Here is a 17,708-nt window from a genome sequence, read left to right on the forward strand (position 1 = left end):
GTATCTATTAAGACTCCTGTGGCTTGAGAGCAAGTGATGAGCCCCCTCTAGTGGTTAAAAAGTGTCACCATACTAGGACATGCAACAGCTGAAGTAGATACTATATTTCACCAGCACATCCAGCACATTATCTCCTAGATGTTATACCATATGCCACAATGTTCTGGTCATCATATATATTACTAAGGGCAAGTACATCAATTCTTCCTGGTTTTTAGTAATTATGTATTGATAGAAGCTAATTGACAAAATTCATTCTAAACAGAGTTACTTAAAAGCAAGCTTGATCTATTAAGATGTTCTGCAACTTAATTCACAATATGGTAGTAGCCTGAACTGTCCCTTTTTGGCAATTGCAAGTAAATCTATTTCTCATAGTCACCTAGAACAGCTGTAGCCTGTTTATTTTTGGTAGCGTTATTTTACGTTAGTCCTCTAGGTCCTGCAGAGGTATATATTCAGGGGCAGCCGTAGTGGCCGTATGGAAGACCTATATTTGAACAAAGGCTTTGACAGGATAAAAGGATAAAAAGAAACTGGTTTCTGTAATTAGGACAAAGCAGTGCAGAACACAATCTAGTCATGACTAGAACTATGTGACGTCATCCTGTATCTAGACTGATACAGGCCCACTTGACCGCTCCTGAGGGGGGGAAGAACATGACATATGTACAGTAAATACATCAGATTGGGAACTTTTAACATATTTTTTGCTCATCTTGTTTTTCAATAGCAAAAAGACACAACTGAGAGCCATTTCTTTTAATGAATGAACACACATTCAAAGAGTCCTGCCTTGTTCTTCTGACACAAGAAAACAGTAGAAACATGACACTAACCTGACAGGATTCCATTCATGGAAAATATCTAGGATACTTTTATAAAGAAAATCAAAACAAGCCAGCTGATGTCTTGTAGCCTTTAAGCACTTTGAAACAATTCCCTATGGCTTCGTATCATACCATGCTGATGAACATGTCTAATATGAACTAAAAGTGTGATTTGATTACAATTAATTTACAGTTTTTTTCACTCAGACAAGCGCGACAAGTGCAAACAATGGGAACGTCATCTGATTAATAGGTCAGGTCACCAGTTTTACATGTCTGTCCTGGACAGATTCTTTAGATTGTAACAAAAGCACTCTCAGGTAAAAATGTTGTTTAATGTAACATGTAAAAATGTAAGACCATGAATATCCAGGCAATTTATCTGATGCCTTTTGGACCAGTTGACAAACCATTGTGCTCAATCACCAATGTGCCAGAAGTGATCCATCCATCCAATTCATGTACATGGCTGCATAAACATGAGATAAACTGATTTTCCCTAAAAGACAAATAACAGCAAAGGGAAAATCTTCATAGTAAAACAAAAACAATATATGGCAATAAACAGTCTCTATAAAAATACACCATACATCTTAAATACCCTTCCCCATCTAAAAAACCCCCACAAAAAATAAAATCGAACTCCAAAATATCAATATTGATTTGCATAGAATGTTGTTTTTACATTTTCCTTCCAAAAATGGATATACGCAAACAGTCCTAGAGCAAGGCTTAGCGTGTATTCCTCTGTGTACCACGTCTGATATGTAAAGGCCCCCTTCAGAGAAGAACTCATGTGCTTTCAATTAGTTACACCTAATGCACCCTGGGAGATGGGAGTTTTTTAAGAGTCGACTGCAGACACAGGCTACCGTTCACAGGTATACCATCAAACAGTAAAACCTACCACCAAAAAGATTTCCTATGTATTTGAACAATGGAGATTGCTGATTTAGTGCACTAGTTTATTAATTTAAGTATGCTGAAACAAATTAAATTCATTCTGATAAGGAAAACTACTGATGACACATCACTAAGAACTGCCCCTGAAGGTAAATTCAAGCTCTGACATACATTTATGATTGTTTAACCTGACATGAGGTTTTGTGCAAGTTATCTTTCTGAAAATGTTGGGGAGATAGCTATATAGAAATCCTGTAGTGTTCTGTATGTAAGGCCACATTTTTACATTTGACTCGTTTTGCAGATCCTTTTCACCATAAGAGCAGAGTTTTAATCCTGGAATTTCCATTGTACTTTCTATATGCACTATTTCTATGCTGCTTTGGATGAAAGATGCTAAATGAATTAATGTTTGGGTCTTGATCGCAGCCACAGACTTTGAGCTATGGCCATTATCCTAGTGCTGGTGGCTTGATGGAATCAAAACGAGCAGTTTGTGTATGAAATCCAACACCTGCCCACACAATTACTTATACCCACAGAGACGAATTATAGCTTGTTTGTGCATTGCTTAAACTTACTTCTTTACTTCTCATTGTCCCAAGTCTTCATACGTCCTTTAGCTGATGAGCCCAAAGCTTCCATCTCAGTGTCATTGGCCGGTGCAGGGTTTCCCAAGTGCACTTTGTAAGTAGGTCATCGTCCTCCACTCACAAATCACATGACTCATTCAGTACTTGCTACAGTGTTTACGCATACAACCCTCCTTGTGCCAAAAAGATACAATCATCTTTCAAAGTAGATTTTCTTTTAAATAAAAAAAGTCCATTATATAAACTGTATTCATACAGTATTTATCCATATATATTAAGAAAACCTCTAGGGAGAGTGAGAAAATAATTACCAAAGATATATCATCTTCACCAACTAATGCTGGAAAGACTTTTGTTGTTGTTGTGGGAAAACACTTTCAAACAGAACCAACCAGGGCAATACCCCGCTCAGTGAGAGAGCATCACTCCTCCATGGGCATGTACGACAAGATGGAGTGCTCTTGTGCGATAGCAGCCAGCTCTTTGAGGAACTCTGTGAAAAGGACAGTGGCGAAGACTTCGGTTCTGGCCAGAGAGATGGTCTTGGGTTGTGGCGGCGGCGAGCTCTTCAGTGTGCTTCCTCCTTCCCCATTGGTGGAGAGTCCTCTGTGGTCTCCGCTGGAAGTGTCTGGGACTGCAACGTTAGGACAGACGTTATAAGGGTTAGTTGACTTAACATTTAGATTTAATTTTATTATTTTAGCAGTGCACACTACAGCACACACTACAGCACATTACAATGTCCTACACTTCTGATTCTATTGAAATAATCAAAACGTTTGGTTTTAGTGCCACACTTTCTTTACCAACTTCCCTTTATAGTTTGCATCCAGGACCTGACTTAAAATACTTGAACATTGACTCCAAAACACAGGTTTCCCTGAAAGCCCACGGTCAAATCTCACGCCACCTAAATATCCTGAAAACGTTCTCTCTCCATTTCATCCTCCATTCATACGTGTGATGTAAGAAGAGGAACTTGTGTGTGACCTGGAGCCCTGAGGGTGGTCTCCCTGTTGAGGAGGTAGTGTTGTGCTGCTGTTATCAGGTCTGGGGAGTCCTTCCTGGTCGCCACCTGCTGCTCGATCTGGTTTTTCAGAGAGGCCAGTACCTAGAGTAAAAGGCATGCAAAAAAAAGGCTGTTTACTTATTCAACTGTCAATCTAGCACTCAGTCGCGCTGGTGGAAATGTACATGGCTTTTATCGACGCTGATGGTACGCACACAGAACTCAAGAGAAGCAACACAACAGAAACCAGACAGTTCATAAAAATCAGGCTGGGCATTAAAGAACATGGAAGGCAGTGATGAGGAGGACCATGTTCATTTCCTTTACAAAACAAGCTCACCTCTTTTAGTCTGCTGACCCTGTTCTGAAATACACCCACTCACTTTAAGACTGATCCAAATGTTCCGACCAATGTGGGGTTTCCATCAAAAGACCCAGCACCAATTATTTGATCTATTTGTTTATATTTCTGCTGTTTAATAATACATTAACGCTACACAAATTACAAGCAGATGGTTGCTGTAATATTGCAGTAGAGATTAATTTATTAGGTACAAAATGTTGTCTGGTTGCCATGTTCGAATTGTAGTTTTCAGCGCACATCCCCCACCCATCTTTTCTAAGACATTCCAGGAATCTTGGTTGCCATGTTCATTTCAAAGTTCTCAGTAACCCCCCCCCACACACACACCCTCACAACCTGCTCCCTTCACTTCAAACAGGTTCCAGAGATGTCAATCTCACAGTACCTGGTATAGGGAGCGGACGCTGGGCTGGAACACCATGTTGGTGTTGAGGAGGAAGGAGCGGAGCAGGGGCTGGGGGTAGGCTGCTAGCTGGGCCAGGATGCCAGTCAGCAGTAGGTTGACGTGGAGAGAGTTATCCAGCATGTTCTCCAGACGGGAGAGAAGGACACTGACAAATGGACCTGAGGAGAGAAGGGGGGGTAGAGAGACAAAGAGAGACACACACAGAGAGAGAGACAGATAAAGAGATTAAGAGAGAGGAAAAGACAGGCAGTTGGCAACAAATGGAGACAAGAAGACAAATAATATGCAAAATTTGTCATTATTATTGCAAGCTTATTCTTGTTATTTCAGAAATGCTGTTGCATTCTCACAGTATCTTCCATTGCCACCCCTGTCTTACCTGTGAAAGGCACTGAATGACTCCTGCTCCCACTTCTCTGCTTAGTCCCAAAAGGTGAGCTGATCTTCTCTGACTCTGGGGTGTCTGCAGAAAAGGCGCTGAAGTCGACCTCTTCTTCCTCCATGGCGGTGACGGCGTTCTGGAACTCTGCGTCTGTTTTCACTGGGCTTTCCTTGACCACCTCGCCATCCAGCGTACGAATCAGCTCCTCGTACTGAGACACGAGGTCGTCACACACCTCGGCGTGGCCCGCGCTCTGGAGGTAGGTGTTCTGCTCCGACTGAAGTTTGACCGTGGCTTCTGGGTCAATCCCGTCGTCTCCTGTGCTCAACCTTAGCGACAGGCTGATTCCGTTCTTCAGTGTTGCCTCTTTTTGCTGGAGGTTGGACTGTAAGGCACTGTGCTGCTCAGGGTCCCCATCTAGGCAAGCTTCTGTGTCCTCCGTCTCTACAGTTGGCAGGCCACCGTCCACAACGTCCTTCATGTCCTTTTTCGCTATGAGGTCGTAGACCATGACGTCGTTCTGGAAGTCCGACTCCTCGATGTAGGAGCCTTTCACTAGCATGATGGCGGTCCGCCTCATCTCCTGGATGTGTTTGGGCGGCTCACCGGTGGGCGGTTGAGGAGGTCTAAACTCAGCCGGATCGGGGGAGACCACTGGGCAGGCGTCGTAGCTGTCGTCCCACTCCAGCTCCAGCTGGTTGGAGGAGGGTGGCTCGGTGCTGGGGCTCGGGCTGGGACGAGGGGGCCGTGCCTGCTGAGGCAGCCTCTTGGGCACGTGCTGAGGCTGGCGACCCCTGACCCCCGCCTCCTCCAGGGTGCTGGGCTGGTACTCTTCCGGAGGTGGTTCCTCGCCGTCGTAAGGGGCCGACCACACCCGGCAGGCCTGCATGCAGCTGCTGATGCCCAGACGGGCATCGTAGAGATAGTGCAGGTAGCTGACATCCAGGTAAATCTCAGAGCCGATGACGCACGTGTAGCCGGAGGAGTCTTCCTCTGGGAAGTGTTCTTCGGTCTCTGTCAGACACGCAGAGAACATCGTTAGCATGACGAATATAGAGAAAGTGCTTCATTGCTGAAATCACACAGAGCATAACTAAGGGCTTTGGTAATACAGATTTAGCTATCCCTCTCATTTTGCAACATTAAACTGCACTTTTGACAAGATTATGTCCAATTCTTTCAGAAATGTAAATACTATATCTTAGCAAATTGAAATACTGTGTACAATGTGGTTGTTGGATATCCCATAACAGTTCCAGCCTGTCCCAGAATACAGTTCCAAAAGCTGCAAATCCCATTTCACCAATGAATAAAAAGTGTGCGAGACTAAAGGCTGTATATATCTGATTTAAATAGAAAGAACAGGGAAAGGAGATTACCGTGAACAAATATGATCCTAATTTGTTTGGGCTATTCTGACCAATCTGCAGCACATGGAGTTGTGAAACAAATGTATCCAGGTCACCCAACCCAGGCCACTTTCACCCAAACCCAGGCCACTTTCACCCAAACCAGGCCACTTTCACCCAAACCAGGCCACTTTCACCCAAACCAGGCCACTTTCACCCAAACCAGGCCATTCAAGCCTACACTCTCATCAAGTGACAGCAAAACACACCAAAGTCCAATGACATACCCCGATGACACCCAACCCCCTTACGTTCGGTGTGGAGGCTGAGACAGTCTGAGCCTTTAGTCCACAGGATGGAGTCCAGCTGGCGGATGGGCGGAGGGCTGTGCTCTGGGGAGCAGCAGGAGGGGGTGAGCGCTAGGATCTTAGCAGCAGACGCAGAGTAGAAGTCCCTCTCCTTCACCACCCTTCTCTGGCTCAGCATCATGTAGTTACAGGGGATCAGATACCTGGATGAGGACAGACGGTGTAAGGGGTTGATCCTGTTAAGATTCCCCATTGGAATCTGCTGGCTCTGGGGGAGGGAGGAGAGGGCATGGAGGGGCAGGGGTGGGACCATAGATATATATCTATGGGTGGGACTGTGTGTGTGTGTGTGACATGAAGGCAGAATTTGTTGCGTGGCAAAGCACGCTTTCCTCACTAGCTTTTTAAAGACAACGAGGCTGGGAAACTCAGCGTCGGTGCCAGTTGGACAGCGCTCACCTCAGGATGAGCTGCAGCATCACATCCTCACAGTACAGGCCAATCAGCGTTCGGAACAGAGCTAGAGACACCGTGCCTAGCTGTAAAACAACAGACACAACACATAACATACATGTATGCCTTGGAGAACATCTTTGAAAACCCATCTCCTATAATCCATGCTCATTTGCACTGGGTTTAAAATAATAACATTTCACCGGATCTTGAATACGTTTTCAAAACACGTGTGGCTGCAGGTGTGTATCGGTCTGTGTCTGAGCCGGGGGGCCGCACACACCTGGAAGGGGGTGTTGATGCGGCTGACGAGTGTGTCCAGGATGTGGACGTTCTCGTAGCGGTGGAGGAGGATGAAGGAGAGGAAGGTCTGCAGGAGGGCAGGCTCCGACACGCTCCGCAGGAACAGGTCCAGATACGCTGTGGTGGTCATCACCTCCTCCAGGGTGAGCTGGCACGACAAACCCACCTCAACAGATGAGCCATGGTGTGTGTGTGTGCGCGTCTGATTGTGTGTGTGTGTGAGCGGTTACAGGAATCAGGCTATTAATGAGAAGGTTGCTGGTTCGATTCCCACCCGTGAAAAATGACATTGTGTCCTTAGGCTTTACCTTACTTGCCTCAGGGGGGAATGTCCCGGTACTCACTGTAAGTTGCTCTGGATAAGAGCATTTGCTAAATGACTAAATGTAAATGTGTGTGACACATGGACACTTACTAACCTTATGAAGGGCTGGGGCCAGGACAGGCACCAGGAAGCCGTTGTATATGTAGCTGACCAGCTGGTCCCGGATGCTAGGATGGGACACCTGGAAACAGCCCAGAACAGCATGAAACTGTGTGACAGTACACTCTGTGGCAATGCCAATACGTGATCTCGGGAAGTGGGAAGACTGGTGATTCCATACCAAATGTTCCAGTGTGTGGGTTAAATCTTGAAGACATGCAGCATTCGTTTTTTTTCTAATGTGAACTGGAAATTCTTTGCATAATAATGAGATCTTCAGCTAATATCGGCTTCCAGCACTGGGAATGGGATTGTCATCTTGAGCTTGAGAGTTTGAGAGCAGAGATGCATGTATATTGTGTGTGTGTGGTTGTCTTTGAAGGGGTGTGTGCAGCACGTGTGTGTCTTCTTACCTGGATGACGGCATTGCAGAACTCCAGAGAGTTCAGGAACTGGACGAGGGCAGGCATCTGCTGCCAGTCTTCTCTGTGGAGGCAGTGCCAGTCGTCAGCGGTTACTTCCAACTTGGTGGGCAGGGACGAGTACAGGCCACTCAGCCCCGTGGCCAGCACCTACCAGAGGGGGTCCGGAGAAGCACCCATCAATGACACAGTGAAAGTTGTCGTATTTCCTAGCTGTTTGTCCACGAGGGAGGGACCCCTTTCTGAATGTGAGCTCTGAATAGTGTTCTTTGTGCTCGCTGGTAGATGGGTACAGTAAGACACTGTCTCCTCCCTGGCTCAAGGCCATGAAGGGGAACAGGTGAGCCTCTCACACAGGTGTACTGCTATCCTCCCCATTTACCTCTAAGGCTGTTACATAAATCATCTAATCGGCTTTTAGTCCCTAAAACAAGGACTATGCTTGATAACGACATTAGGTGAGATAACATGATGTATCCTTTGATGCCTTTGTCACTTTGGAAGGGTGGAATGTTTTGGTGTTTAACAGTGTGGCTATTATAGAGAATCAAAAACCCAAGGAACTAGACTTGTGTTAATTACTATTTGGGCATCCTGTCAAATAGAGGGACTAGAAGAGAGAAACACCCTTCAATTGAGGTGCACAGACGGACCAAAGAACAGAGGTACATGATTGACCAGAGACAAAGAATGAGAGACAGACAGCCTCGTATCACAATCCACCCGCCGCGACTGACCGGACAGAAGTAGGTGTTCTCCGCGATGTGCTGCGCCACGCGGCGGTTCTCGGCCGACAGCGACATGATGAGGAGCAGGGCGTCCCGCGCCTGCTGCCCCACCGTGCCCTCGCGGTGGATGAAGGGGATGAGGAGGGAGAAGATGAGGAAGTTGGCGGCGCCCTGGTCCTCGCTGGTGTGGAAGAAGAGCTCCAGCACAGACGGGTCCTTGGCCAGCACGCAGCACAGCTGGTTCAGCAGCAGCACCAGCTCCTCCTCCACCGCCGGCGCCGCCGTGCCCGAGCACGACGACAGCAGCATCATGAGCGGGCGCAGCACGGGCTTGTGGTGGAGCAGCGGCTGCTGGGCCTCGCCCACCAGCATCTCGTACATCTTCAGCTGCTCCAGTTTCATGTCGTCGGTGAACTCCCGCCGCAGGCTCCACACGAAGAGGCGCTCCATCACGTTCTCCATCACCACAAACTCCAGGATGGGGCCCATGGCGCCCGCTTGCCCGCTGGCTTCCTCCACCAGCAGGAACAGCATGTGCTCCACGTAGTTCTGCACGGCGCTCGCCTCGTCGCCCGGGATGGTCCCGAAGCGCAGGCCGCCGCTGAGGCTCATGACCCCGAGGGCGGGGATGCTGGAGCTGCGGAGAGGGTCATGCTTCTCCAGGATCTTCACCACCTACAGGAACACAACACGTTTCGCTTGCATTCTACTCCTTTTAAAATGTACTTTAAGATACATATTTTTTTGCATTTCTGATATGACAGGATGTAGAGAGACAGGAAAGGTAGGGGAGAGAGAGGGGATGACTTGTAGTCAATGGCCCAGGCTGGAATCGAACCCAAGCTGCTGCAGTGAGGACTTTTTGTTTTACCAGGTGAGCCACCATGACAATCCTTAAATGTACAGTTTTGTTATGCAATAGTTCAGGACAGTAAGGCAATTTTGTGGCGCATTCAGTATTCACCTCACACGCTCTACTTCCTTGTATGAGAACAAGTAGCTTTTTATCTTCATCTAGATTGTTACTGGAACGAGATTAGCTATGAAAAAATTAATATCCTCTAATACAAACTAATACAAGCTAACAACGTTACCACAGCAAATCCACATGTTTCAGACATTTAGCAAATTAAGCACCCTATAAAACTCTGATGTTCGGGCTTAATGGAAAACAACATGAAATTGCCTTCCAAGCCCAAAAATGTTTTGTTGTCCTTTGAGAGACCTCATACCAAAGCCATTAGGTCCCATCCCAGAATTACTGTTCTTATCAAATCTGAATGAAACAGTTTCTCTTAGAACAAAAGAATCAACCAAAACTAACCTGAAACCTTCAGGGAGGGGTGGTGGTGGTGGTGGGGGGGGGGGGGGGGTGTTTACATAGCCTGTGTTCACAGTGTGTGTGAACCTTACAGTTAACCTTCACGGTTGAAGCTTTGGAGCAGAAACCTTCCCTCAAGTCACAACAATAGGTCGTCCCTGACCGAGCCCTGCTACCATAGCGATGGGGGTCATCCCAGGAGATGCAATCATGGCTGACAGAAACAGAGCACCCAAGTGAACAATCCCGGCACAATGACTCGACACCCGCACGGAGAGGGCATGAAAGATGGGACGGGGGAGGGGTGATGGCCCACTCATAAGGACGTTACTAAAGTATGTGTGCGTCCACTGCTGTGTGTCGATGGTGACAAATGGGATCAAGGATCAGGTTGGCTGATAGGAGAGAAAAGTAACAGATGGTCCACTTGTCCACTATGAGCACATTGGACAGGCGCTTTTACAGAGAGAGATTCATCTCTCCAACGCCAAAAGGAAAGGATCAAAGTAATATCTGCTGGCATCCATGTACCATCAGTAGGACCATTGTGAAGTCGAACAATATGTAGCCCCTGAATACCTACATGGCACGTCACTGCAGCGAATCCACAACAAAAGGACTGTGACTTCACTGAGGTCTGGTGAAAGGGAGATAAGACTAAAGGCCTCGCCTGCCAATAGAACAGCGCTCACCTATGGGCTAAATCATTGGGCTTTGCTCACCTGGCCTGCTTGGCAGGTTGCAGCTTGCTACACATCAAGGTTGAGAACACGCTGGTTGAGCAACAAATGAAACACGGAACTTTAATGCAGTTTGGTGTTTGGTTTTACCTGTGCCCAGTGGTTCTTGAAAACAATCATGCAGGTCTCAGGGTCCACTCCTTTCAGGACTAGAGACTGTCCCGCCCGGCTGCCGTTGACAACCATGGAGGCCGTTGTTATGGTGATGCTTTCATGTGGGCGGATTAAACCATTTTGGCAATGGTGGGGATGGGGATGGGGGACGAGTTATCACTCCTCACTGTCGACTGGGTGAAATTGCTGCCTCATGGACGTGACAGAACATCGGGGACCTGTAGATTGAAGAAAGAAATGTCACCATACAGTTGCAAACCTTAAGTCATGGTGCAGACAAGACAAGTAACAGAGCTGACTCTGGTTTGTGCGATGCACACACACACACACACACACACACAGACACACACACACACACACACAGACACACACACACACACACACACGAGGCCTGAAGCAGACCTCTGTGTCTTCTGTTTTCTCACTCTCACCCTGTTCTCTGCAAGATTACACAGCAGCTGTGACAGGCATGCCAGAGAAGAAACAATGACAGACACAAGACGGTGACAACTGGAAGTGTGTGTGTGTGTGTGTGTGTGTATGTGTGCGACGCGTGCATGTGTGAGTTGGGTGGGGGGGAACTTGAGGCACAATTCACCATGCTGTTCCTCAGCCCAGGGAGTGCCTGCCAAAATGCAGACAAGGAGGAGTTCTCCTTCTCCTCTATGTTCTAGAATATCTCGCAAGTCTGTGACACTGCTGACCGAATTCCAACAGGCCCTGGACGTTACTTTTCATGACAGCCTGGTCTTGAGACTCCAGAAGCGAATGGATGACATAACAGTGTGAGTTACCAGCCTGTGGTGAACTGCAAACAAATTCCATCATGCAGCGGGATTGTTTTGGGATAGTGCCCAGGTATGTCCACTACGCCAATGTTAACAGGGTGCTTGAGAAATACGTAGTCATTTCTTCTTCTTTTTTTCACCAAGGACTACATTTCTCACATTGTTTGTTTAAACCGTCTACAACACATGACCACAGAAACTCTAGAGTTCTGTGCAGTGAGCTTACAGCACATAGAAGTACAAATCACAGACACAAAACATATGTTTTGTGACCATATGTTACTATCACCAGAAGTTGTTTTTTTGTTTATAAAGCACACACAACTTACTGCTATACACCACGTAAAAGAAACACCACAGAAAAGAGAATATTTACATTTGTCTAAAAAAACTCATGTTTCCATTACTCAGAGGACAGGAATGGAACTGATGATAACCATCAAACGGATGTCAGATGTCAAACTGCATCTGATTGTATCACAAAATAACCTGTAAACCTACAGATTACTGTACACCCCTGCCGACCAATATACTTCCAAGTCTTAATCACAAAACTGAAAAAGTTGACAATGCCACCACAAAGCATGTCCATATGTCCAAATGTTGCTCACTATACACAATATGAAAGAAATGATTTGCAGGCGGTCAACTGTCAACTAGAACTAGCAGCGGCACACTACTTTACCCAGTTCCCCAAAGCCTGCTCCTTAAACTAACTCAACAAGTCGCAGCATCTCATTTATTTTAACGATCTGTCTTATAAACACTCATGACCCACATACACAACCACACAGCTTGGCATCGCAGCGAGAAAGACACACTCGAAATCTGACACCACACTCACCGGCTTTTCGTGTAAAACGGTGGAAGACCCGCAAATTTCAGAACGACTTTCAGAGGAATGCCTGGATAGTGTGCTGAAAATGTGCATCAAACCTCGGATACAAGACAGTAAAAGATCCCACCTTGTTTGCACCATAGTTGCTCCTGCTGGATATCTTCAATCCATGTAGCGTTTAGCGGAGACCCACCAAATGGTCTTTCAGCCGTCCCTGTCAGATGGACAATAAGAGAGAGTTACTGCAAGAGGCCGTGTCAGAGGTCCGCTGTGAGGCGCTCCTGGTGCTGGTGGGGAGTGAGAGGTATGGAAATGAGTTGATATGCGTAAAAGGTTCCTGCTTCCTGCTGGAGCACAACACCAGTGCATTCACCCCCCATAATTAAGCTACACAATGTATTGTGTAGTCTTTGACACAGCTAGAGTGCCCCTTCTAGAAGCATCTCTTGGAATAAAGGTTAAACCTTGTGTGGATACAGTTTAAAACGAAGCTCTCTCTGTTTCTGGGTGCTTGGAGGAGAGTTTGATTTCGAGTGAGTGTTGTACTCTTTATGTGCAACTCTGCATGCCGTCTACTTCTACCGTCTTTACCAAATTACAGTAATTACGTAATTACTCAAATCTGTGCTTCCATGTCTCCATAGCCCCAAAAGCTAAACAGACAGGATCAACAGACTTTTTAAACACACACACACACACACAGTCTTTGGGCTGTGAAACTACAAACAGTACAATTCCCTAGGGGATGGATGCCAGCTAGCTTCTAAGGCAGGAGCAGTGTAAGATAGAAACACACAGACGGTGAGAGAGAGAGAGAGAGAGAGAGAGAGAGAGAGAGAGAGAGAGAGAGAGAGAGAGACTGTGAGAGAGCTAGCAAGAGAGTAAGAAAACAGAAGAAAATCAGCTTCATACACAGAAATAGATCTGTAAAAAGAAAGAAAAATAGAGAGAAGAGCGCTAATCCTGACACACTCCTCACAGCAAGCACACACTGAGGTCAACACTGCAGCACATGCAGACCCCCTGCTGCAAAGCTCATCTTCTCAAGCTTACAGCTAAAGTGTTTGTCTCATCAGTCTGTCTACACGGAATTAGGTGAAAGGCCTTTTGTAGTTCTAAACAAAAGGTTTTTCTAGAATGAATGTCTGTAGCAATTGAACATTTGGAACTACAAATGCCTGACAACCCTACCTCACGTGTCATTTCCCAAGACTGGTTAGTCGTGTTACAAAGGTCATAATTTTATCTCTGCTAAATATCTAAAAACCAAGTTAAAGGTACTGAAAATGGGTTAAAAGTGACTCTCTTGCTATACAGATAGACACACAATACCTTTTGAACTCGCAATTCAATCAAGGGAAAGGGAGAGGAGCAGACGGCTCAGAAGTGACAAAGGAGGAAAGCTCGTCAAAGGAATACGAGGGCCACGCCCGTGACAGAAGTGACTGTGAGGGCGAGAGTGTTTGCCTGCAGTGGTTTCTGTGTGATATCGACCGTCTCTATAGGCGTCACACAGAAGGGCGAGGTCAGAGATGGGACTGATGAACTTGACACACGTACAGAGCTTGACACAGGAGATCTCTCCTACCTACCTAAACAAGGGATCGGTTCAGATAACACGCATAGTACTTCTAATACAAATAGACATATTTCAAACCTTGTCGGACGTAGCGGGTTTTAGATTCTTATAAATGATGTAAACTGTCTCTGAGGATGACCTGTTGTTCCCAGACATCCCATTCATCGTCATGGGTGCCAGGCCTGATGGCACTTCCTCCCTCTCCCACAGGTGATACGATGAGGACGTTTACAAAGCCAGGTGGCCATGGCAACCCACTGACAGACAGCCCTATAAAAGGGACAACGCTGGTTTCTGTAGATATATAGTAAAAGGTGGGGCAGAATATCTTTAAGCCCTCTCTTTGTCAAAGTGATATATTATTGCCATGGGAAAGGAAGCTATCCTACCTGATCTGCTTGTCTATTTGCCTTGATCATAGGAAAATTAAAACTGCCTTCAGTTATAAAGATCAAGTAAACAATTCCTATTTCACGTTTGCTCTTTTCATTCACATTTGCTTGATAGCAGCTCAATAAGTAACTACAGCAAAGCATGAGAACTGACACTGAGAGAACTATATCCTAGTACAAATACACACATTCTCAACTGTAACCAAAAGTGTTAACAACAAGATGTCCAACAGGTGCTCCATGATGTAATATGAGAAACGTTGTCGAGGACAACACTTATGATTCCGTAAGCAAGAACTGGGAAGCTCGGCTGTGGTGGTCTGGTAATTAACGAAGCTAAAAAAGGCTGGGCAGGGCTGAGTTGCTCAACACGTGAACATGTGCCGCGTTCCGTTAGGGTTTCCCCACAGGGGAGGGGATTTATCAACATGTACAAACAAACAGGCCCACTTCACTGGCTCAATCAGCGGTGAGAAATGTTCAAGTTAGAAGCCTGGAGGAAGGGAGGCACAGGTAACTTAGAGAAGGTCAACATGCACAGAGTCAAATACTCTACAGATAGAAACTCATAACGTACACAGATCATAAGACCTTTAAATTGGAGGCATGTGCTTGATCAAACACGCCTGGGCTGCCTGGCTCACACATGCAGGAAACATAACCTACACTGTATGCATACTGAGAATTCAGTCCAAATATATGCAAATGTAAAAGGACATTTGTAAACAATACTAGTTACCATGGAAACACACAAGCTGCTGTTGTGGTAACAGATGACAGATGTTCTTACTGGACAACCGTGGAATTTATTAGCACTTTCCTTCCTGTGACAGAGCTAAAACCAACTTTACAAAGTACCTTTTAGGGTCAAAAAGGCAACCAATGGCCCCCTTTTTCTTCTTCTGTGTGTGTGTGCGTGTGTGTGCGTGCGTGTGTGATTCGTCTAATCCAAAACACGGGACAGGGCTAAGGCTAAGTTAAGTCCAGGGTGTAAAAGTTTGACAAGAAGAAAAAAAACTGAAGTGGTCCTCCTTACAAAGCTGTTAGCATGCTGACCCTAAAGCCACAGCACTTCAGATGGACTTGCCTTAGTTTGTGTGTGCGTGCGTGTGTGTGTGAGTGAGTGTACACCAACTGTTTATTCAGCAACAAAGAGCACAAGGCACCACAGTACTCTGGCTATGAGACACATACACCTGTTAGGATTTGTTCTGGTTTCAACTTTTAACTCTGTTACACGAGTTCTGTATGTCCTCTTTGTAAATGTAAATTTCACAAAACTGTTTGATTTAGGCCCAGAAAAGTGGACAAAGCAGACGTTCCACTATGTAAACCTGGGAAGTCTGACTATGCAGTATTATGGCCTTATAGACCAATTATTTGTTTGTAAACAATCGGGATGCGCGCGCACAGTGGCTGCAGAAAACCGGGAAAGGATAGCATTTTAAATGGCAAAAGGACCACACGGATAATACAAATAGTTAGATTTAAAAAGACCAAAAGCGTCGAGGAGGACATGCCTACAGGAGAGAAAGCGATTACCCAATGATCTGTCGCATCAGAATTTTGATTTAGAAAGCTTTTACCCAATGATCTGTCGCATCAGAATTTTGATTTGGGTCACGAAAGTCTTGAAATATGAGTGAGAATGTCGCCCGGTACAGACCGCATAGTCGAGCGGCAACCATGTTACAAAGTTGATAATTTTACACTTTTACAGTCAATTCTACATTTAAAAAGTCGAGCAGGGCAGCTTTCAAGAGATATGGGAATTCTGCTTTTAGTCAGCTGGTCCGATTATTTTTCTGATTTGTTTAAACTGGCAATCTGAGTGAGACTACATCCCAGTTACACTGTTTTGACGTTAGCAGACTCGCTCACTGGCAGTGTGCACAATGTTGTTTTTCACTCCATTCTACACCAGAAACGTCAGGGAGGACAGCCTAATGTAGATACAAGTCTGGTGAAGATAAAAAGAATCTCGGATTTCTTTAACCTGTCTGTTTCATTCGTCATTTGCCTGAGGAAGCGACCTCCGTTAGCCAGGCTAGTTTTGCCCGATCACTTGGACAGGCTATTTAAGGGTATCAGGGTCAAGTGACTTTTGTGCATAGACAAGGGAACGTAAATGTATTTGTCCAAAGGCCAAGAGCCTCAAAAAGTTAATATCAAGCCCTGCAATCCAGTGGCCAGAAATATATGGTGACCTGAACGACACTCCAAGAGTAATAGAACGGGGACAAGTTCGTCTTTTGCAACGCACATGCGCAGTTGAGACTGCTTGACAGTTGTGTGACGTAGGGTGATAATTGGTCTATAGAGAGACACAGACTGTCACTTGTTCAAGCGCTGCTCTGTAGAACGCTATCGCAAACCAATGATGGTGATGTTGGACGCTCACTCAAAAAACAAAAGCAAGCATGCACACAGATTTACCAACAGTGTGATGATTTACGGAAAACAATCTCTATGTCTATGGAATGGATCCCGCAACCTCCAAGGTGTTGAATAAAAGATAGCCAACCATGAAACATTGATGGGTGGTTGTTTGAATGTGATCCCTTGGGGTAACCCTATACACATTCCTTTTCATCATGGAAATCTTCATAGGGCTGCACAGAAACTCACCCATTTTCACTGTGGTTTCATTCCAATTAGGACGTACAGAGACACACTGAATGCATGTATGTGTGTCGAATGCATGACTAACCTAATTGATCGTGGACCCATAACAATAACACGTGGACAACCTCAGCCATAAACATGTGCACGTCACGTGAGGTACAGAAGCCTATAGGTGACCTTTCACTATGCCTTGCCATATTACAGAATTTAGAATCTAACCAATAAAATACACATAGTTCATATCATAGCATAATTCGCATTAATACTTTGATGTCAGGGATTGAATACATTTACGTAAATCAAAGTTTTGAAATAGGAGATCTAGGTAGCCTAATGGATGGCTATGGAAGGTAAACAAACTGCGATTAAATGCCCTCCAACTGATCAAAACTGAATGTTATTGCTCAGTTTGCTTGGATAAACTTCTAACTGGCAACATGACAACAGCATGAAATACATATTTTGAAAAGCAAGTCATCAAATCATGTCTTACCGTGTAATGTAGCCTACTCTTAAGTTATTTCGCTAAAGGAGCCTAACGCGACAGCCGGAGGTAACTAGGTAAGCGAAACCCTACAGTAGGCGAAACAACCTACCGGGAGTTTTACTCCATCTGATTATTCCTCTTGAAATAAGTAGCTCTCCGAAGAAAACACTGGAATATTTGTATTTTGACACACCACTATAATAAAAGTGTAAACTAGTCACAGGGTTGACGACGTGAATCGTGGAGCAACTAAAAAGCCTACAGTACCTAAACCTGAGACGCGATATGAATATAGGTGAGCTCGCGACGACCATTTGTGCTCCTCCTACTTCTGTGATACAGTGGGCTAA

At 45.5% G+C, this 17,708-nt stretch overlaps 1 protein-coding gene across 2 annotated transcripts; it reads right to left on the minus strand.

The window, feature by feature from the left end:
* Positions 1-747: 747 nt before the first annotated feature.
* fhip1aa (FHF complex subunit HOOK interacting protein 1Aa) lies at positions 748-17,678 on the minus strand. 2 transcript variants are annotated; one of them, XM_047044658.1, is made up of 13 exons: positions 17,468-17,678; positions 12,403-12,489; positions 10,626-10,867; positions 8,484-9,149; positions 7,738-7,896; positions 7,320-7,406; positions 6,881-7,048; positions 6,604-6,683; positions 6,148-6,347; positions 4,485-5,501; positions 4,085-4,263; positions 3,317-3,437; positions 748-2,960 (listed from the first exon to the last, which is right to left on the minus strand). In XM_047044658.1, exons 3-13 carry the CDS (start codon positions 10,719-10,721, stop codon positions 2,749-2,751), a joined length of 2,985 nt encoding a protein of 994 aa, XP_046900614.1. In that variant the 5' UTR covers positions 10,722-10,867; positions 12,403-12,489; positions 17,468-17,678; the 3' UTR covers positions 748-2,748. The 2 variants fall into 2 exon arrangements, with proteins under 2 accessions (XP_046900614.1, XP_046900613.1); XM_047044657.1 differs by having other exon boundaries at positions 17,365-17,678.
* Between the last annotated feature and the right edge of the window lie 30 nt (positions 17,679-17,708).

This window comes from Hypomesus transpacificus, chromosome 22, assembly GCF_021917145.1.
Source record: "Hypomesus transpacificus isolate Combined female chromosome 22, fHypTra1, whole genome shotgun sequence".
Lineage (NCBI taxonomy): Eukaryota > Metazoa > Chordata > Actinopteri > Osmeriformes > Osmeridae > Hypomesus > Hypomesus transpacificus.

Excerpts from the sequence above, each read along its gene's own strand:
- fhip1aa (XM_047044658.1), bottom strand. The coding sequence starts at position 10,721 with ATGGTTGTCAACGGCAGCCGGGCGGGACAGTCTCTAGTCCTGAAAGGA. Across the intron at positions 7,407-7,737 it reads TCTGCAATGCCGTCATCCAG|GTGTCCCATCCTAGCATCCG; the intron begins GTAAGAAGACAC and ends GGCTGTTTCCAG. Across the intron at positions 6,684-6,880 it reads GCATCAACACCCCCTTCCAG|CTAGGCACGGTGTCTCTAGC; the intron begins GTGTGTGCGGCC and ends GTTGTTTTACAG.